This window comes from Rhinopithecus roxellana, unplaced genomic scaffold (assembly GCF_007565055.1).
Source record: "Rhinopithecus roxellana isolate Shanxi Qingling unplaced genomic scaffold, ASM756505v1 contig3976, whole genome shotgun sequence".
NCBI classification, from domain to species: Eukaryota; Metazoa; Chordata; class Mammalia; order Primates; family Cercopithecidae; genus Rhinopithecus; species Rhinopithecus roxellana.
In genome coordinates this window covers 36,812-58,277 of record NW_022142889.1, presented here as the reverse complement: position 1 = coordinate 58,277, position 21,466 = coordinate 36,812, and the positions used below count along the sequence as shown (strand labels likewise).

At 53.7% G+C, this 21,466-nt stretch overlaps 2 protein-coding genes across 9 annotated transcripts; one reads left to right on the top strand and one right to left on the bottom strand.

Annotated features, from left to right (window-relative positions):
- Nucleotides 1-1,593: 1,593 nt before the first annotated feature.
- MBOAT7 (membrane bound O-acyltransferase domain containing 7) lies at nt 1,594-13,219 on the bottom strand. Its single transcript, XM_030926476.1, is given in 8 exon segments — nt 1,594-1,771; nt 3,611-3,870; nt 3,872-3,972; nt 6,549-6,708; nt 10,535-10,661; nt 11,554-11,683; nt 11,769-11,847; nt 12,666-13,219. Coding segments are annotated over 7 exon segments (1,032 nt in total). The 5' UTR covers nt 11,845-11,847; nt 12,666-13,219.
- A 50-nt stretch (nt 13,220-13,269) lies between these two features.
- On the top strand, nt 13,270-18,331 carry TSEN34 (tRNA splicing endonuclease subunit 34). 8 transcript variants are annotated; one of them, XM_010380676.2, is made up of 6 exons: nt 13,585-13,698; nt 14,668-14,914; nt 15,222-15,465; nt 15,617-15,874; nt 16,976-17,119; nt 17,423-18,331. In XM_010380676.2, the coding sequence occupies exons 1-6, from the start codon at nt 13,694-13,696 to the stop codon at nt 17,470-17,472; spliced, it is 948 nt and encodes a 315-aa protein (XP_010378978.1). In that variant the 5' UTR covers nt 13,585-13,693; the 3' UTR covers nt 17,473-18,331. The 8 variants fall into 8 exon arrangements, with proteins under 8 accessions (XP_010378983.1, XP_010378986.1, XP_010378981.1 ...); XM_010380681.2 differs by lacking the exon at nt 13,585-13,698 and adding an exon at nt 13,270-13,489 and having other exon boundaries at nt 16,976-17,467; XM_010380684.2 differs by lacking the exon at nt 13,585-13,698 and adding an exon at nt 13,358-13,514 and having other exon boundaries at nt 16,976-17,467.
- The last annotated feature ends 3,135 nt before the right edge of the window (nt 18,332-21,466 follow it).

Here is a 21,466-nt window from a genome sequence, read left to right as displayed (position 1 = left end):
GGCGCCTGCCACCACGCCCGGCTAATTTTTTGTATTTTTAGCAGAGACGGGGTTTCACCGTGTTAGCCAGGATGGTCTCGATCTCCTGACCTCGTGATTCACCCACCTCTGCCTCCCAAAGTGCTGGGATTACAGACGTGAGCCACCGTGCCCGGCCTGTTTTATTTTATTTTGAGATGAAGTTTTGCTCTGTTGCCCAGGTGACCTCGGCTCACTGCAACCTCCGCCTCTTGGGTTCAAGTGATTCTCTTGCCTCAGCCTCCCGAGTAGCTGGGATTACAGGCGCCCGCCACCATGCCCGGCTAATTTTCTGTATTTTTAGTAGAGAAGGGGTTTCGCCATATTGCCCAGGCTGGTCTTCACCATATTGCCCTGACCTCGAAGTGATCCACCTGCCTGGGCCTCCCAAACTGCTGGGATTACAGGTGTGAGCCACCGCGCCTGGCTATGAGTTTCTACTTTTTTTTTTTGAGATGGAGTCTCGCTCTGTTGCCCAGGCTGGAGTGCAGTGGCGAGATTCTGGCTCCCTGCAACCTCCACCTCCTGAGTTCAAGCCATTCTCCTGCCTCAGCCTCCCGAGTAGCTGGGACTACAGGTGCGCACCACCACGCCTAGGTAATTTTTTGTATTTTTAGTAGAGATGTGGTTGCACCATGTTAACAAGGATGGTCTCAATCTCCTGACCTCGTGATCCACCCGCCTCGGCTTCCCAAAGTGTTGGAATTACAGGCGTGAGCCACCACGCCCGGCCTTTTTCTTTTGAGACAAAGTCTCGCTTCTGTCACTCAGGGTGGAGTGCAGTGGCATGATCTCGGGTCATTGCAACCTCTGCCTCCTGGGTTCAAGCGATTCTCCTGCCTCAGCCTCACAAGTAGCTGGGATTACAGGTGCGCACCACACGTCTGGCTAATTTTTGCATTTTTAGTAGAGACAGGGTTTCACCATGTTGGTTAGGCTGGTCTTGAACTCCTGACCTCATGATCCACCCGCTTAGGCCTCCCAAAGTGCTGGGATTCCAGGCATGAGCTGCCGTGCCTGGCCTGAGTTTCTGCTTCTAAAGTCTGCACAGATAACAATATCAAGCACAGAGTCTCCACTCAAGAAATACTGGAAAAATGAAAAACAATAAAAACGAATACGTAGCACGCACGTACCTGTCAGGCCTCACATTAAATACATTTCACATTTTATCGCATTTAGTCCTTCTATCTACCTATGAAGCCAGTAATAAATAGCATTAACTCCATTTAACACTTGAGGCAACTAAGAGGTCAACTAACTCCTCAAGGTTTCTCCATAACCTGGATGGCCAAGATTCCAGGAAGGCTGGCTGTTGAGTCCACAGGACTCAGTACATTGCTTCTGTCAAGTGAGGCTGACTTTACAGAAGTAGAAACTGAGGCCCAGAGAGGGGGAATGGTTTTACACCAGCATGCTGCCACTAATCAGAGGCAGGGCAAAACCAGGCTAAACAAACTATAACTCCCATGAGCCTCTGGGGCAGGAGCCCAGCCAGGGAAGCTGCAGGCTACCCTGGGGCTTGCTGGGTGATGTAGTTCTGCAGTGTCACCTGAGGCTGGTGGGACTCACTCATCACAGGACATAGGAATGGGCAGGTGCGCTCTTGTAGATATACTGCGCCAGCCACCACTGCACCGTCATGTTCCAGTACCGCATGCCATCGCGCACCCGCACGCAGAAATCTGTGCCATAGCAGTTGATGTTGCGGATGGTCTCGTAGTCATACTCCAGGGAAGCCGCCTTCTCCGGACTGGGGGGTGGAGGATGAGGGTGGGGGACAGACATGCAGCTCAGCCAGGCCCCCTCTCGATGCCTGCTAGTGTCCCAGCCCTGGATGCTAAGGAAGGGATCCTGGCCAGGCAATGGCTCTCTGGCTGTCAGACTTGCTAGGGCAACAAGGGAGGGTGGCCCAGAGGGTGCCTGTAGGGGAGGACGATGGGTGGGCCGGGTGGTACAGTTCACTGACAATGGGCTTCTTCTTCTTTTGGTACCTAATGGGGCCTGCCACAGCCATGAAAAGCCTTGAAGGGCTATGGTTGCTAAGCTATGAGTCCTTTAAGCAACCAAGCTCAGTATATTCAGAGAAGCCTCCAAGGATTGTCCCTTCTAAATCGTCGGACACTGCAGTTGCTAGAGAAGTTGTGATTATCATCCCTCATAACAAGGTGCTTCATGGTTGCTAGAGAGATGTTCCAGGCACCAGTGGGGTCCCCATGATCTTTGTTGCTAAGGAAAAGGCATTCCTTAGCAACAAGGCCTAGGATGTTTAGAAAGGCTTTTAGAAAGGGGCTTTTTCCTGGTCGCAGTGATTGTTGGAGAAGTGTCACCTCTAACAATACAGTGGTTCCCTCGTCACTCATGCCGACAGCCCCAGCAGTGGGAAACGTTGGCCCATATGAAGCCTTGGTGGCCTCTGATGATGGGAGGGGAGCCATCCTTTAGGGGTGGGGACCGAGCAGATTTAGAAAAACCTTCAATTCCTGCTTGGATTCACTGAGGGGACATCGTCTCTCTAACAGCTGGAGGTCAGAGCATGGTTATTAGGGCAGTGGTAATAAATTCACGTGGGGGTGTCTCTACCCCCACAACAGAATGGCAGTTGGTGACGACTAGGGGACAACCCTAGCAGGGAGTAGTTCATCATTTACATCGACAGGCTGTTCCCCCAGCTGCAGTCCAAGCCCCTGGGGGAAGGCTGACTGCAGCTGCGAGGAACACAAGGGCAGTCTACTCCTGGTTGCCGGGGGTGCCATTTCCCTAGCAACACGGGGGCAATACTTCCTCAGCCACAAGAGAGTCCACAGCTATGGCCATGCTACTTGCCTAGCAATACCGGTGCTGGGGGGTGGGGGGTGGAGCCTCTCTGGCAACAAGGGTCAACCCATAGTTACCAGGGGGAGGTTTGGCTTCCTTAGCAACAATGTAACCCTAGTTGGTAGGAATGGCATGCCCTCTGCTGGGGAACAGCACTGGTCAGGGATTGGAAATTGCTATTTCCTTGCAAACAGAGGGCAGCTGAGGGCTGCTATGTGAGGATATCCCACGGGATGGAGCAGTGCTAGCTCCTAGCAACAAAGGCGCAGTGCAGGGGGAGCCATATCTGCAGCAACAGAGCAAAACTTCTGGCAAAAAGGAGGTGAACTACTGTTGCTAGGGATCCTGCTTCCCTAGCAAATAGCAGTGTTCCGTTGCTAGGGAACCGTTTCCCTAGCAACAGAGGGTGACCCACCACTACCAAAGGATGGCATCCCCAGCAAGCAGGAACAACCTGGTTCTGGGGGTGACACTTCCGTGGCAACAGAGGGGTGGCACAGGGTTGCTAAGTTACCACCTTTTCCTAGCGACAGAGGGCAGTTCACCATACTGCGGGGTGACAAGCGCTAGCAACAAGGGGCATCTGTCAGTACAGGGGTCTTTTCCCTACCGATAGGGACTGGCAGGCCGTGGTTGCCAAGGGGGCGACACTCTGCTAACAAAAAGATGGTGGCCCTGGCCCCTTGCTCCCCGCTCTCCTCCCTGCTAGGGGCAGAGCCAGCCGTTGGAGGTGGGGGCTGCTGGGTCTTGGGAAGCCTCCCTCGCGCCGCCTGACCTGCCAGGGGGTGGGCATTGGAGGGTGGGGCCGCCCCCGGCCCGGGCTTTGGCGGCCACGGGGTAGGTCCCGAAGCCGGCGGCAATGCAGCCGCACTCAGCAGCAATCCAGGCCACGTAGAAGCGCACGCGGAAGGCGAAGAAGACGTGGATCATGTAGAAGAGGCGGGCGGGCAGCGGGCGGGCGTAGAAGGCGTCCTCGCGCACGGCCTCCAGCGGGAAGAGGTGGGAGGAGAGCAGGAACAGCAGGCCGAAGAGCGGGCGCCGGCCAGGCGCGGCGCAGCAGGGTCGCAGGCTGGGCACGGCCCCCAGGGAAGGGCTGCTCCAGCCAGTCAAGGTAGGTTAGGTAGCGGAAGAACGGGCCTGTGGGGCGGGGAGGGAGGGCCGCCGTCAGACAGGCAGGTGGGCAGAGCTCAAGTCTGCAGGAGGGGGAGAGGGAGCTTGGAGGGAAGGGGGGAAGAGGGAGAGAAAGGGGCAGAGACTGGGCGCCGGGGAGACCCCAAGGGTAGGGACAGAGACCCAGGGAAATGGGGATAAGGAACGAGAGACGGGGGGACAAGAAACTCAGAGAGACAGAGACAATGACAGAAAATTAGAAAGAGGGGCCGGCGCGGTGGCTCACACCTGGAATCCCAGTACTTTGGGAGGCCTAGCTGGGAGGACTGCTTGAGCCCAAGAGTTCGAGACCAGCCTGGGCAAAACGGCAAGACCCCATCACTACAAAAAATAAAAATTAGCCAGGTGTGGTGGAGGGCACCTGTAATCCCAGCTACTGGGAGGGCTGAGGCGAGAGGATCGTTTGAGCCCAGGCTGCAGTGAGCAGTGACTGTGCTACTGTGTTCCAGCCAGGGAGGGAGGGAAGGAGGGAAGGAGGGAAGAAGGAAAGAAACTAGGAGATAGCTGTGGAACTTTAGCTACAACCTGATGGCGATCTGGCCTAGGGAGGAAGCAGTGTGATTCACAGAAGGGACCGGGGTTAAAATTTTTGTATGTTCACAAAAGACCATATGTTTAGGTCAATGTAGCATGGGAAGTTAAAAATAAAAAAAGAAAGAAAAAAAACAAATTAAAATAAATAAAACCACATGTTGTGTGATTCCATTTATAAGTACAATGTCTGGAACAGGCAAACCTTTACAAATAGAAAGTCAATTACTGGTTTCCAGGGATGGATGGAGGTTTGAGGGATGATGGATATGGGGTTTCTTTGCAGGGTATGAAATTGTTCTGAAAATAACTACACAGTGGTCATGTTTGCACAACTCTGTGGATATACTAAAAGTCAGGGAGTTGTATGTTGGTTTTTCTTTTCTTTTTTTTTTCAGGAAATCAAAGAAGCCAAGAGTTGTATGTTTTAAGTGGATGAATATGTGAATTAGAGTTCCCTAAAGCTGTTATTGGAAAAAAAAACTTTGATGAGGTAAACATTAATGAAAAATCTTTTTTTAAAATTTCACACATATATATACATATATATACACATATATACACACGCACACACATATTATATATATAAATATATATACATATATATACATTTTTTTGAGACAGAGTCTCGCTCTGTCATCCAGGCTGGAGTGCAGTGGCGCAATCTTGGCTCACTGCAAGCTCTGCCTCCCAGGTTCACGCCATTCTCCTGCCTCAGCCTCCTGGGTAGCTGGGACTACAGGTGCCCGCTACCACGCTCAGCTAATTTTTTGTATTTTTAGTAGAGATGGGGTTTCACTGTGTTAGCCAGGATGGTCTCGATCTCCTGACCTTGTAATCCACCCGCCTCGGCCTCCCAAAGTGCTGGGATTACAGACTGCCGCGCCTGGCCAACATACATACATATATTTTGAGACAGAATCTTGCTCTGTTGCCCAGGCTGGAGTGCAGTGGTGCAATCTCGGCTCACTGCAACCTCCGCTTCCTGGGTTCAAGCGATTCTCCAGTCTCAGCCTCCCAAGTAGCTGGGATTACAGGCGCACACCACTATGCCCGGCTAATTTCTGGATTTTTAGTAGAGACGGGGTTTCACCATGTTGGCCAGGCTGGTCTCAAACTCGACCTCAGGAGATCTGCCCGTCTCGGCCTCCCAAAGTGCTGGGATTACAGGCGTGAGTCACTGCACCCAGCCCTTTTAATTTTATATTTATTTATTTATTTATTTATTTTTGAGACAGAGTCTTGCTCTGTCGCCCGGGCTGGAGTGCAGTGGCCGGATCTCAGCTCACTGCAAGCTCCGCCTCCCGGGTTTACGCCATTCTCCTGCCTCAGCCTCCCGAGTAGCTGGGACTACAGGCACCTGCCACCTCGCCCGGCTAGTTTTTTGTATTTTTAGTAGAGACGGGGTTTCACCGTGTTAGCCAGGATGGTCTCGATCTCCTGACCTCGTGATCCGCCCGTCTCAGCCTCCCAAAGTGCTGGGATTACAGGCTTGAGCCACCGCGCCCGGCTTAATTTTATATTTATTTATTTTTTAAAATAAAGGTTTAAAATAAAGGGACGGGATCTTGCTATGTTGGCCAAGTGGATCTTGAACTCTTGGCCTCAAGCAATCCTCTGGCCTCAGCCACAGTGCTGAGATTATAGGCGTCAGTCCCCACGCCCAGATGAAAAATATTTCCTTAACCTGCAAGTGGACCCTAAGTTGTGAATATTTGTTATCTGGGCAGCAAAAACATCAGGTTGACATAGATCTTTACCTCCTTTCTCTCTTCTCTGTGCTCCCGATAAGCTACAGGAGAAGAGCAGAGCAAGGAATCACTTAGGCTGAGAACAGCCAGCTCCTACCCCGAAGCAGCTCTGGTCCAGCGGAGGCGTGAGACGTAGACCCAGACACAGGCTCACCCTCACAGCAGCAGATGCTAGGATGGAGGTTGCCCCGGGCAGGGCGGGAACACAGAACAGGCACTCAGGGCGGTGGAGAGACAGAGCTGTCGGGCAGGCCCACTCACCTGTCATGATTCCCACGTAGCAGTAACTGTAGCTGAGCGTCTCCATCAAGGAGGGCACGTCAGGCAGCAGCCCCAGGGTGGGCCCCTTGCTGAAACCCGAGGCCATTTCCTTCCTCTGGGCCAGGTGCAGGTCCTGGACTTCACTGGCCAGGCTCACCAGCTGGGCGGAGGGGGTGGGCAAGGGGCCAGGTCAGACTTTGGGCCCCTCCCCACACCCATCTCCCTTGTGCTGCTGCCCTCTGCAGCCAAGGGGTGCTGCATGCTCGCAGCTCTGCAGATCTAGGTTGTGTGTAACGCCTCTAGCTGGGCAGTGTTCCCCAGGGCTCAGTCCCAGGCCCTCCTCCCCGCCTTCCCTGTTCTGTCCTTACCTGCTCTCAGGCAGTCACAGAGGTTTCGATACTATCCACACACTGATGATGCTCAAACGCTACCCCAGCCCCAGACCTATCCACCAAGTGGCTTATTGGCATTTATACTGCATTTAGATTCGGATGTCTCCAGGCACCCCAAAACGCACTGGAAACGGAAGACGATGTTACCCACCCTACAAAGTAGATCCTCTTCTAGTGTCTCCCCTGAAACAACAGACCACCAAATTGTTCAAACCCAAAACCTCCCTCACTCCCTCACTCCCCAAATCCAATCTCTCCTTTTTTTGGAGACAAGTTTTGCTCTGTCACCCAGGCTGGAGTAGAGTGGCACGATGTTGGCTCACTGCAACCTCCACCTCCTGGGGACTCAAGCAATTCTCATGCCTCAGCTGGCCAGGCTGGTCTCGAACTTCTGGCCTCAAGTAATCTGCCTGCCTTGAAATCCCTTAAGTTTGACTCTGTTGCCTCTTTTCATCTCCACTACTGAGCTGACTATGTTGTACTCTCCACCCTTTCCCACCAGTCCCAAGGTCCACCCTATATCAACAGATCTCGTTCTTCCAGCTTGTGGCTGGGTTGTCCACAGAAATCCCTGGCTGGAGTCGGACAAAGTCAGGAGAGGGAGGGCAGGGCTTTTATTCCCTTGTGAGATGGCCTTGGGCTGGCCATCACCCTTGATAGATCGTTTCAAGGTGGGTGGCTCTACTCACCCTTTAAAAAAAAAATTGTTGGCCGGGTGTGGTGGCTCACGCCTGTAATCCCAGCACTTTGGGAGGCTGAGATGGGCGGATCACCTGAGGTCGGGAGTTTGAGACCAGCCTGACCAACAAGGAGAAACCCCATCTCTACTAAAAATACAAAAAATTAGCCGGGCATGGTGGTGCATGCCTGTAATTCCAGCTATTTGGGAAGCCGAGGCAGGAGAATTGCTTGAACCTGGGAGGCGGAGGTTGTGGTGAGCCAAGATCGTGCTATTGCACTCCAGCCTGGGCAGTGAGAGCGAAACTCCGTTTCAAAAAAAAAAAAAAAAAAAAAAATATATATATATATATATATATATATGTGTAGGGCCTGGTGGGATGTGATGGTTCACGCCTGTAATCCCAGCACTTTGGTTGGCCTAGGCAGGCAGATCACTTGATGTCAGGGGTTTGAGACCAGCCCGGCCAAGATGGTGAAACCCCGTCTCTACTAAAAATAGAAAAATTAGCCAGGTGTGGTGGTGGGCGCCTGTAGGCCCAGCTACTCGAGAGGCTGAGGCGGGAGAATCGCTGGAACCTGGGAGGCAGAGGTTGCAGTGACATCACACCACTGTACTCCAGCTTGGGTGACAGAGCGAGATTCTGTCTTAAAAAAAAAACAAAAAAAAATTATTTTTTTTTGTAGAGACAGAGTCTCACTATATTGCCCAGGCTGGTCTTAAACTCCTGGCCTCCAGCAATCCTCCCACTATGGCCTCCCAAAGTGCTGGGATTATAGAAGTATGAGTCACTGCACCAGGCCTACACAACCCTTTTTCCATCGAGGTACCACAACCTGACCCACTTCCCCTGCGCCTTGAGTTGGGAACGGCTCCTGCTGCTGGTCTGGGGTTCAGGCACCACCCCTTTTTTTTTGAGGCAGTCTTGCTCTGTCACCCAGGATGGAGTGTAGTGGCACTATCTCGGCTCACTGCAAGCTCTGCCTCCCGGGTTCACCCATTCTGCTGCCTCAGCCTCCCCAGCAGCTGAGACTACAGGCGCCTGCCACCACGCCCGGCTAATTTTTTGTATTTTTAGTAGAGACGGGGTTTCACCATGTTAGCCAGGATGGTCTTGATCTCCCAACCTCGTGATCCGCCACCTCAGCCTCCCAAAGTGCTGGGATTACAGGGGTGAGCCACCGCGCCCGGCCGGCACCATCCCTTTTCGCTCCTCTACATCCTGCCCACACGGTGGCCACTCCTTCAATCATCCTAAATGCGCATTTCCTGCTGCAGCTCAGACCTACCCACAGCCGACAGCCTGTATCAAGGCACCACAGTCTGTCACCTGGACTCGGATAAAGGGATCCTTTTTATTTGGATCCGTTTACATAGGATAAAGGAGGATCCCTTTATCCGAGTCCATTCCATCTTTCCCTGTTCCACTTCAATTCTCCTTCAGCATCCAGAACGAGTATTTTTTTATTTTTATTTTTTGAGACGGAGTCTCGCCCGGGGAGGCCCAGGCTGGAGTGTGATGGTGGGATCTTGGCTCACTGCAACCTCCACCTTCCAGGTTCAAGCAGTTCTCCTGCCTCAACCTTCCAAGTAGCTGGGATTACAGGTGTGAGCCACCACACCAGCTCATTTTTGTATTTTTAGTAGAGATGGAGTTTTACTATGTTGGCCAGTCTAGTCTCAAACTCCTGACCTCAGATAATCCACCCACATCAGCCTCCCAAAGTGCTGGGATTAAAGGCGTGAGCCACCGCACCGGGCCTAGAACGAATATTTCTATTTATTTATTTTTGAGACGGAGTTTCGCTCTTGTCGCCCAGGCTGGAGTGCAATGGCGCGATCTCAGCTCACCACAACCTCTGCCTCCTGGGTTCAAGCAATTCTCCTGCCCTAGCTTCCTGAGTAGCTGGGATAACAGGTGTGCGCCACCACGTCCAGCTAATTTTTTGTATTTTTAGTAGAGACAGGGTTTCTCCATTTTGGTCAGGCTGGTCTCAAACTCCCGACCTCAGGTGATCCGCCTGCCTCAGCCTCCCAAAGTGCCGGGATTACAGGCGTAAGCCACTGCGCCCAGCCAGAACAAGTATTTTTAAACCTTTAAAACTGGTCACATTGCCTCTTCTGGCAGCAAACCAAAAATCCCCTCTTCCAGCAGATCTCAGTCCTCCATGGGAAGAAGTCCAAAGTCCTCATGGTCGCCAGCCAGGCCTAGCATGGTGTCAGCCCTGCTGCCCATTCCCTTTTGCTCTTCCCAGAAAGCGGATGTGGCTGGTGCAGCAGGTGAACCCATCCTGCTCCCCTCCAGACATGTCATCCCTACGGCCTGAAATGCTCCTCCTCTAACCCCTCTCTCATCCAACCTACTCCTGCCGCTGCTGAGCTCCCGCAGGGCACGCTGAATGCTGTGGAGGCCGCTCCCTACCTAGCATGACCTCTGTGTTCACAGATAAGCCTCCAGTAGGAAACGGTGACTCTGTGGTTCTGGGGTGGGCCCTGGGAGTCTGTTTTCACCCATCTTCCCAGGTGACTAGGAGCCAGACCTGGATGCCCTAGTTTTGTGCCCTTCAACAAGTACCTTCTCCCCAGAGCTAGTTTTTGTCCTTTGCAAAATAGCTAGCTACAGAGATTCAAGGACAGCATGTTGGTAAACCACCTCTGGCTCACAGCAAGCACCCAATGGCACCTACTGTTACCCCACATGGGTCATTTCCTCACCCCAGGAGGAGCTGGGAGGTGAAGACCTGCCCAAGAGCATGTGAATGGGGAACCCTATGCCCAGGGCAGCAGTGTGGTGGCGGCTCACCCCGAGGGTGTGCAGGAGGTAAAATCCGGGAGCGGTTGGAGGGGGAGGTAAAGTGGGGAGGTGAAGGGGCCCACAGGGAGGCTGGAGGGGAGTAGCAAGCCCCGAGTCTGACCTTCAGCGTCAGTAGCAGCTGGATGGCATTGGTGAAGGGCGTGGGAGTGGGCAGGCCCAGCAGGCTGAGGGCTCGGAAGAACAGGAGATAGGAGAAGGTCCAGGCCAGAGCCAGGGCATGGCAGGAGCTGGGCAAAAGCTGGAGGTGCGTTGTGTTGGGCACAGAAGTCTCAGCCTTGGCCACCCACTCCCCGAGTCCAGCCACCAATCCTCCCCCAACTCTCCCCATTCATTCAGAGACAGAAACACAGAAGAGCAGAGAGAGAGGACTGGAGGGTGGATGTAGGGACGAAATGAGTATGATTGAAATGGGGAGAAGAGGCTCAGCCACACAGAAACACACAGCAACAGAGAAGAATGAAGTTCAGAGAAGCTTCAGGTGAACACCCTGCAATCCTCCACTTTTTCTTTATTTCCAAGGTCCAGGGCTCAAGAAGAGGGGGATGGATATGAATGAATATGAATGGTGGCAGGGCCAGCAGACACACCATCCACTTCTCTCCATGACATGGATGTAGCGGACTGGGACAAACACACAGGGACCAGAGGCAGAAGGCGGGGGAGGAAGAAAAGCAGATGAAGAGGCTGGGTACAGTGGCTCACGCCCGTAATTCCAGCACTTTGGGAAGCTGAGGCAGGCAGATCACAAGGTCAGGAGTTCGAAACCAGCCTGACCAATATGGAGAAACCCCATCTCTACTAAAAATACAAAATTAGCCAGGCATGGTGGTGCATGCCTGTAATCCCAGCTACTCGGGAGGCTGGGGCAAGAGAATCGCTTGAACCCAGGAGGTGGAGGTTGCAGTGAGCTGAGATCGCACTACTGAACTCCAGCCTAGGCAATAAGAGCGAAACTCCATCTCAAAAAAGAAAGAAAGAAAAAAAAAACATGAAACAGAGAAAGGAGCTGATCAACAGGAGACAGCCAGACAGCCAGAGATGAGGCAGAAGCTGAGAAAGACCTAAAGAGGAAACAGGTTGCTTCCTCCTCTCCCTCTCCTCCCTCCACCAAATTCTCACCAGGGCTGGGCCTGAATGAGGGCCCAGGTCCCAAGGATGGTGATCAGAGAATGCAAAGTGTGAGGGCCACAGGTGAACAGGGTGAGCCCCAGGCCCACAGCAGCTGCCCCCCATCTCTTCAGCCCAGGACCTGCAGGGGGAAGGGACAGCATAAGCCTGGAACCTTCCAGAGGGTCCCCCCCTTTATTTTCCACTGCGGAGGGAGCCTGACTCACCGGCTTTCTTAAAGAGGAAGCCGATGGGGATGGAGATAAGAAGAACCACTAGATACGTCCATTCTTCAGGCGACATGGTCTGGGGGAGGGGCAGAAATTCACAGTGAGAACCCAGGAATCCAGGCCCCCTGCCTCCTCCCTCTTCGAGGATCCAGGAACCCAGCCCTCTAGATCCCAGTTTTTGAGGATGATGGAGTCTGAGACTCAGCTCCTCTCCTCTGAGAACCTAGGAACCCGGACTCCAGCCCCTTCCTCCTTGGAGACAGGAATCCACCCCCAGCCCCTCTCCTATGAGCGCACAGGCCTCCAGCTCTTCTCTCCTTTGAGAACCCAGGAAAGCGTGGGGATCTCCCAGCACCCAGGCGCCTCCTTTGCGAAGGCAGAAATCAAAGTTACTCCCCGCACCCATACTGGGGACCCAGATTTGAAGACGCCCCTCTTTTAAAAACCCAGAAACAGCACCACTCCCAGACCCTTCCTATTCGACAGCCCAGGAATCTAGACCTCTGAGACCCCTCTTCCAGCGAGGATCCAGGAACCCAGATCCCCAGGCCCCATCCACCCGCCCTTGTGAAACCAGATATCCGGACCCCCCCCAGCCCTTCTCCTTCGCGAGCACCCAGAGGAACCCGGGCCTCCAGCCTCCACCTCCTTCAGTGCTCCGGATCCCTCTCCTACGGAGAACCCGGGGATCGGACACCCTTCCCTCCCCAGGCCCAGGCCCAGGCCCACGCGCACCCCAGCGTGGGTCGGATCCAATCCCAGGCAGATCCACAGGCGGTTGCGCCAGCCCCGAGCTCTAACGCGCCTCTGGGGCCGCCCTGCACCCACCAGCCTGCAGAGACCCTGCCGCCGTGTAACCTCGCCTTGCCACTGGGCGCCGCCACTCCGGCCCACCTGAGCTGCTCGCCGGGCAGGAGGCAGCCGAGCAGTCCCAGCCCGCGGGCCGCTGCGGCTCCGGCCACGCCTCCCCCGCCCAGCGCGCCCCCGCGCCGCCTGCTCCTTCTGGGCGCCCGCTGGGCCGCGCGGATCGGGGCGGGGATGAGGCCACGGTCAGAGTCCCGGGCAGGCAGAGAAGGAGCCCCAGAGCAGGCGACCGGAGCGCGAGTCGGCAACGGGACTCGAGTCCAGGTCCACACTGGGCTCCGAGCTCCGAGTAGGGAGCGGGGCGGGGCTTCGGGCTCGGAACAAGGAGGAGCCAAAGCTTTGGACCCGAAGGGAAACAGACGGGATCCGGAAAGGAGGCGGGGTCTGGAGCTCGGCGCGAGGGATGAGGCGCGGTCTCCGTTCGGGTTCCTTCGGGCACAATCGGGAGCTTGAGTTCACGGGAGGCGGGGCCACAAACTTCGGCTCACTTCGGAGATAGTCGAGAACGGAGCGCTGGGGCTACTGTGGGCGGGGTCACATGTTTCGGCTTTCTTCGGAGATAGTCGAGTCCTTAGTGTCGCTGTTCCGATGTGGGCGGGACCACAGACTCGGCCGGATGTCGGTGGGGCCATACGCTTCGGTTTACTTCGTAGATAGTTGGGTACAAGGGACGCTAGGATATTAGGCGGAGTCAACAGGTTCGCCAGATACCGATGAGGATTTACCAGGGGGCGGGGCGAAAGCGGCTTGCCCTCAAAGGGGCGGAACCCCGAGGGCCGGCGTGCGCCAAGCGGACCGGGCCAGGGTGACGAGCCTCAAGTTCCCAAGCTGAGGAGAGGAAGCAGCAGAGGGCGGTGCGCTCGGTGGGGCGTGGCCAAGGTGGTCACCGCGGAAGGAGGGCGGGGCTTCGGGCCTGCGAGGGGCGGGTCCTGACTTCCCCCAGCGCTGACGGGGCGGGATGACGAAGTTGACGAGAGGGTCGGCAAGAGCGGGTGGAGGAAGGAGCGCGTGGCGCGGTGCGTAGTGGGTGGCTCCGCCTCGACTGCGAGTTAGTGTTTATGAGGTGACTCGCTGGTTCTGTTGGTGGACAGTGGGACATTCTGAAGGGAAGCAAGGAGGCGGATTGAGCGCTCCCAAGTGGGGTGAGACCGCCCGAGCGGAGAGTGGACGGCGGGTGTCCAGGGGGCGGGACTTTCGGCTATGGGGTTCGGTCGCCGGGCGGGAGCTCCCCATGGGGGGTGCGCTGGCGCTCGGAGGGGGCGGGGCCACACCCTGCGGGAGTGCCGGGAGCCGATGACGCCCGAACGCCGAACCTCAGGCGTCCGGGAGGAGGCGGGGCTACGGATTCGGCCGAACCGAGAACACTCGAACGCCAAATTGCTCGCGTTCGAGAATGGGGCGGGGCTGCGGATTCGGTGAAGCCAAGGACGCCCGACCGCCGCACTTTTTGTGCTCGGAAGGGGGCAGAGTTTTGAGTCTGAGAGCTTGTAGGCCCGAAAGCCGAATCACAGTGGTTCGGAAAGAGGAGGAGCCAAGGCCGGAGCGTCCCGAAGTGGGTGTGGCCTTGGCAGTGCCTTAGCCTCGAGAGCTTCTGACCCCTGATGGGAGCACCCGAAGGGGGACACCCACTTTGCAAGAGGGTGGTGCCAAAATGGACCTTTGTAAGGGGGCGTGTCGCCGCTCTTGGGAAGGTTTGTTTTTGAGGCTCCAAGGCACAATGGTAGGTACGGCAGTGTGGGCACAAAGCGGGTGCCGACTGCAGGGTCACAAGGGTAGAGCAGGGAGGGCCCCGGGGGCGCGCGAGGGGCGAGGGCCGCGGGTCCGTCTCCAGCGGCCGCGGGGCCTGGCGGGATCGCCCTGGGGTGGGGCCTGGCGCTCCGGCCCAGCAGGTGGTGAACGGCGGCTGAGCGAGGCCCCGCCCCCTGAGACCTAGGGGCGGGGCTTCGCCAAGATCCCGGAGGCTTTGGTTGCGCTCCGGCGGCCCGCGGCGCGCAGCCGTTTCGGTAACTGCTTTGCTTCCCGGCTCCCGCAGGAGGATGCTAGTGGTGGAGGTGGCGAACGGTCGCTCCCTGGTGTGGGGAGCCGAGGCGGTGCAGGCCCTCCGGGAGCGCCTGGGTGTGGGGGGCCGCACGGTAGGCGCCCTGCCCCGCGGGCCCCGCCAGAACTCGCGCCTGGGCCTCCCGCTGCTGCTGATGCCCGAAGAGGCGCGGCTCTTGGCGGAGATCGGCGCCGTGACTCTGGTTAGCGCCCCGCGCCCAGACCCTCAGCATCACAGCCTGGTAAGGGGGCGGGGCTCGAACTCCTGGGTTCGGTGGGAGCGGGACTTGGGAGTCAGGATTCCTGGTTTCCGAAGGGACCATAAGCTTGGAGGTTCCAGCGACGTGTGCTTCTCAGGCCCTGACAGCCTTCAAGCACCAGCAAGAGGAGAACTTCCAGGAGCAGAGCACCTTGGCAGGATCCCTGGTGGGATCATAAGGGGGCGGGGCTGGAACCCCTGGGTTCGGTGGGAGCCGGGCCTGGGAGTCAGGATTCCTGGCTTCCGAAGGGACCGTAAGCTTGGAGGTTCCAGCGACGTGTGCTTCTCAGGCCCTGACATCCTTCAAGCGCCAGCAAGAGGAGAGCTTCCAGGAGCAGAGCGCCTTGGCAGCTGAGGCCCGGGAGACCCGTCGTCAGGAGCTCCTGGAGAAGATTACGGAGGGCCAGGCTGCCAAGAAGCAGAAACTAGAACAGGCTTCAGGGGCCAGCTCGAGCCAGGAGGCTGGCTCGAGCCAGGCTGCCAAAGAGAACGAGACCAGTAATGGCCAGGCTTCGGGAGAGCAGGAGGAAGCCGGTGAGTATGGGAGGTGGAGTCCAGGAACCACGGGAAGGAAATGAGAGATCTTTTGGAAATTTTAGCTGGGAATCCAGTGCCTGGGTCTCCCTGAGGGTGAGGACTTTGCCCCTTGGATTAATACCAAACTCTTCTCTGTACTCCCCACCAGGCCCCTCCTCTTCCCAAGCAGAACCCTCAAATGGGGTAGCCCCCTTGCCCAGATCTGCTCTCCTTGTCCAGCTGGCCACTGCCAGGCCTCGACCTGTCAAGGCCAAGCCCCTGGACTGGCGTGTTCAGTCTAAAGACTGGCCCCACGCCGGCCGCCCTGCCCATGAGCTGCGCTACAGCATTTACAGAGACCTGTGGGAGAGAGGCTTCTTCCTCAGTGCGGCTGGCAAGTTCGGAGGTGACTTCCTGGTCTATCCTGGTGAGTTTGGGTTGGGGCCTCTGGTTGCTGTGCCTTTCCATACGATCCCAATGTATTCTGCGTTTTTTTTTTCCCTTTGTTTTTGTCTTAATAGAGATGGGGTCTCTATTGTTGCTCAGGCTGGTCCCGTTTCCTGGGCTCAAGCAGTCGTCCCACCTCGGCCTCCCAAAGTGCTGGGATTACAGGCCCAGCTGCATTTTTTTGGTCTCACTTTCTCTTAGCCTCTGAAATTCATAGACGGACAGGAAACATTTTGGAGCTCCTGAACTCATTGGGAAAGCAGTTTAGCAAGTTTTATTAAATGTTTACTGTGATCCAGAAGATTCGCTTAGAAGTAGTTAGACCGGGCGCGGTGACTCAAGCCTGTAATCTCAGCACTTTGGGAGGCCGAGACGGGTGGATCATGAGGTCAGGAGATCGAGACCATCCTGGTTAATGCGGTGAAACCCCGTCTCTACTAAAAAAATACAAAAAACTAGCCGGGCAAGGTGGCGGGCGCCTGTAGTCCCAGCTACTCGGGAGGCTGAGGCAGGAGAATGGCGTGAACCTGGGAGGCGGAGCTTGCAGTGAGCTGAGATCCGGCCACTGCACTCCAGCCTGGGCGACACAGCGAGACTCCATCTCAAAAAAAAAAAAAAAAAGAAGTAGTTAGATATCAGGCTGGGTGCCATGGCTCACGCCCATAATCCCAGGACTTTGGGAGGCTGAGACAGGTGGATCACCTGAGGTCAAGAGTTTGAGACCAGCCTGGCCAACATGGTGAAACCCCGTCTCTACTAAAAATACTAAAACTAGCTGGACGTGGTGGGTAGGCGCCTGTATTTCCAGCTACTCGGGAGGCTGAGGCAGGAGAATCACTTGAACCCAGGGGGCAGAGGTTGCAGTGAGCTGAGATCGTGCCATTGCACTCCAGCCTGGGGAACAAGAGCGAGACTTCGTCTCAAAAAAAAAAAAAAAAAAGTCTAGAGCAGAATAGTTGGGTCCAAGAGCATCTGTTTTAGAGTATCCATAGTGATTGCTGAAATGATCTCAAATCTTCTCCCAGTGGCATCCAGCCCTCTGCCACTGATCACTGCTTCAGTGCTTCTCTCCCTCCCCCAGGTGACCCCCTCCGCTTCCATGCCCACTACATCGCTCAGTGCTGGGCCCCGGAGGACCCCATCCCACTCCAGGACCTGGTTGCTGCTGGGCGCCTTGGAACTAGCGTCAGAAAGACCCTGCTCCTCTGTTCTCCACAGCCTGATGGTAAGGTGGTCTACACCTCCCTGCAATGGGCCAGCCTGCAGTGAACTCCAGGACCTAGGGGGACATGGCTGTGTCTGCAGCAAGAGCCTTTCTAGATGTTCCCCAGCTCTTCTCTGGGAGTCTAGAACATCCTCCTACCTTTCTCTGTGGTTAGTTTTTGATTCCAGGTTTTCGAACACTACATCCTTTTTATGTTCTTCCTTGTTTCAAAGCACTTATTGGCTGTGTTTTTGTAGTTACCTCTTTTCACACTGTGAGCTTCCTGAGAATGGGGCCTGGGTTTGATTCATCTGTTTTCTACAGGGTGTAAGTCTCAGGAGATCTCAATAAACTTGTTATATAAATGTTCATGATTTGAATGTTTATGACAAACCTGGAACCAGTGGATAGTCTCATCTGCATATACAGATGAGAAAAAGGCCTGGAGGAGGGGGAATGACTTGCCCAGAGTCACACAGTAAATAGCAGGCCTGGCCTTTCAAAATTGGTTTTTCTCACTCCTAAATCTGCACTCTTTCTACCGCACTAAACTTCCTTTTGAAAAGATTTCTACAAAATTTCCCAGATGCATACAAAGGTTATAAATAAAAATAGAGTCCGGGCATGATGGCCCACACCTGTAATCCCACAGAACTTTTGGAGGCCAAGGCAGGAGGATCGCTTGAGTCCAGGAGTTTGAGACCAGCTCTGGCAACACTGTAATACCCATCTCCACAAAATAATTTTAAAAAAATTAGGGATCCCTTGAGCCTGGGAAGTTGAGGCTGCTGTGAGCTGTGATTGCACCACTGCACTCCAGCCTGGGAGACAGAGCAAGATCCTGTCTCAAAAATCTGTATGTATATATATGTGTGTGTATATGTAAATATACACACGTACATGTGTATATATGTACGTGTGTGTGTATATATATCATGAAAGGAAATGAGTATTGTAATTTTAGGAGTTCAGAGTATGGGGAGAGTGTCAGGAAGGACTCTGGAAGGCATTCTGCTTTTTCATGGCCTGGGTAGTGATTGAGAATTTTTTTGATACTATACATTTATATTTTAGACTCTTTTTTTGGATTTGTTATATTCTGCAATTTTTATAAAAGCTAAAACACATGTATATGTATAAAATGTGCACTTACAAAATCATTTATCCATGGTTTTGCTTAAGAAAGTACTAGAACACTACCACTATTCCAATGATTACACCTTTATCTTATCAATATGCAGTTTTATTTTGTCACATTTATTTTGTCAGTGTAATACATTCACATGGTGAGGCCAGGCGCAGGGGCTTACAATCCCAGCACTTTGGGAGGCCGAGGCGGGCAGATCACGAGGTCAGGAGTTTGACACCATCCTGGCCAACATGGTGAAACCCCGCCTCTACTAAAAACGCAAAAATTAACTGGGGCGGGGTGGCGGGTGCCTGTAATCCTAGCTACTTGGGAGGCTGAGGCAGGAGAATTGCTTGAACTCAGGAGGCAGAGGTTGCAGTGAGCCGAGATCGTGCCACTGAACTCCATTCTGGGCGACAGAGCTAGACTCTGTCTCAAAAAAGCAAAAACAAACAAAAAAGACATTCACATGGTAAAGTTCTGGGGCTGAAAGTCTCCACCTCTAGTTCTTCAATTTCTTCCCCCATGTTTCATGCTTTCTCTTTTTTGTGTGACTTGAGCAGCCTCTAGAACCAGAATCGGTTTAGAGAGACTCCCATCTCCCCTCTTTCTTGCCATTCCCAGTAAACAGACTCATAGAATCTCAATTTCCTTTAAGTTTAGATTAATTTAAAATATGATACTGGGCCAGGCGTGGTGGCTCACACCTGTAATCCCAGCACTTTGGGAGGCTGTGGTAGGCAGATCACCTGAGGTCAGGAATTTGAGACCAGCCTGGCCAACATGGTGAAATCCCATCTCTACTAAAAATACAAAGAAAAATTAGCTGGGCGTGGTGGTGCACACCTGTACTCCTAGCTACTCAGGAGCCTAAGGCAGGAGAATCACTTGAACCCAGGAGGCAGAGGTTGCAGTGAGCCAAGATCGTGCCACTGTACTCCAGCCTCGGCAACAAGAGCTAAACTCCATCTCAAAAAGAAAAAAAGACAGTAACCCCTGCCTGGCCAATACTCTCTTCTTTGTGCTGCTTCATAAGTGGCTTTGTATGTCTATTCTCTACCCTTTCTCCTGTCTACAACAAAGTCCTCAGAAGTCTCATTACCTCTGTCACGAGTCTCCCCTCTGAAATGTTCCCCATTTAAAACTCTTGTGGCTGGGTGTGGTGCCTCAGACCTGTAATCCTAGCACTTTGGGAGGCCAAGGTGGGAAGATCAGTTGAGCTCAGGAGTTTGAGACCGGCCTGGGCTGAACATAGTGAGACCTCGTCTCGTCTCTATTTAAAAACAAAAAAACTTTTGTGACTGGTGTCCCCACATGTTGTCAGTCAACAAATTCTATAGGTGCCATGTTCAAAGCACTGTGGATCCACAGTTTGGCCCCACCCTCCATCTTCACTGCCAGCATCTTAGAAAAACCGAACCAAGGCTCATTTGATCTTGATAGCTTCCTAACTCATGCCCTGCCTGCTATTCTTGCCCCTCTATTGTCTGTTTTCAACAGCAGCCAGAATCATCGTATTAAAAGTTAAGTCAGACCATGTCACAGCTCTAAAACTCGCCTGGAGTTTTCCATCTGAGTGAAACCCAAAGGTCCCACTTTGCAGCTTCCTCATGAACTGACCATGTGCATCCTCTTCCTTGCTTATTATTATTATTATTTGTTTTTGAGACAGAGTCCTGCTCCGTTGCCCAGGCTGGAGTGCAGTAGCACAATCTCGGCCCACTGCAGCCTCTGCCTCCTAGGTTCAAGCGATTCTCCCACCTCAGCCTCCCAAGTACCTGGGATTACAGGCGCCGGCCACGGTGTCAGGCTAATTTTTTGTATTTTAGTAGAGACAGGGTTTCATCATAATTGCCCAGGCTCGAACGCCTGAGCTCAGGCAATCCACCCACCTCAACCTCCCAGATTATAGGATTATAGGCATGAGCCACCGCCCCCCCGGCCAGCTTTGTTCCTCTTCACTGCTGAATATTCCATTTATGGACATAACTGCATTTTCTTTATCCATTCACCAGGTGATTGGCATTTGTTTCTAGTTACAGAATAATACACGCATGTTCAAGATACAAAAATGCATAAAATTTGGCCGGGCATGGTGGCTCACACCTGTAATCCCAGCACTTGGGGAGGCTGAGGCGAGTGGATCACTTGAGTCCAGGAGTTCAAGACCAGCCTGGGCAATATGGCAAAACCCCGTCTCAAAACAAACAAAACCCCATAAAACTGAACAAGGTAGTTGGTAAGATATGGAAGTACAATGCAGATGACAATAATGATGATGATAGCTATCACTAGGCGCTTTATTTATGCCAGACACTTTCCTAAACACTGGATAGACTCTCTCACTTAATCCTCACAAATAAGCCTATGAGGTAGGCACTACCATCATTCCCCGTTTTACAGAGGAGGACGCTGAGGCACAGATTGATTGAGAAACTTGTCGAAGGCACTGCAACTAGCAAGTGGTGACACGGTGTTTGAATCCAGGCATTCGAATGGTGTGGATGCCGTGGAAGAGAAAGGGGTGGGTAGGACTGCTTCCTGAGGAGATACTGACTGCCGAGGCAGCAGCGTAGGGAAGAGAACTGAAGAACAGGAGCTGTAGAGACAGACCATCGCATCCGGTGTGGACAGATGGGTATGCAAACGGACAATAACCAGATTATATATAAAAAGAGAACTCTGGGTCAGGCGCGGTGGTTCACACCTGTAATCCCAGCACTTTAGGGGGCTGAGGCGGGTGGATCATTTGAAGTCAGGCGTTTGAGACCGGGCGTTCGAAACCCCGTCTCTACTAAAAACAAAAAAATTAGCCGGGCATGGTGGTGGGCGCCTGTAGTCCCAGCTACTCGGGGCACGAGAATCGATTGAACCCGGGAAGCGGAGGTTGCAGTGAGCCGAGATCGCGCCACTGCACTCTAGCCTGGGTGACAAGAGGGAAACTCCGTCTCAAAAATAAATAAAAATAAATTACTGATAATAGTATTAATACTCCTTAAGTGGGTATTGATAATAGTACCATGGGGGAGGGCAAATTCTCCGAGAGTGCTCCGTAAGTATGTATTGAAGATTGAGTAAATATATTTAAAATTCTTAGAACAGTATGTGGCACATAGAAAGCGTTCCATAATGCCACATTATTGTTAGCGACAGAAATAATCTCGGCTGGGCGCGGTGGCTCATGCCTGTAATTCCAGCACTTTGGGGGGCCAAGGCGGGAGGCTCTCTCGAGGCCAGGA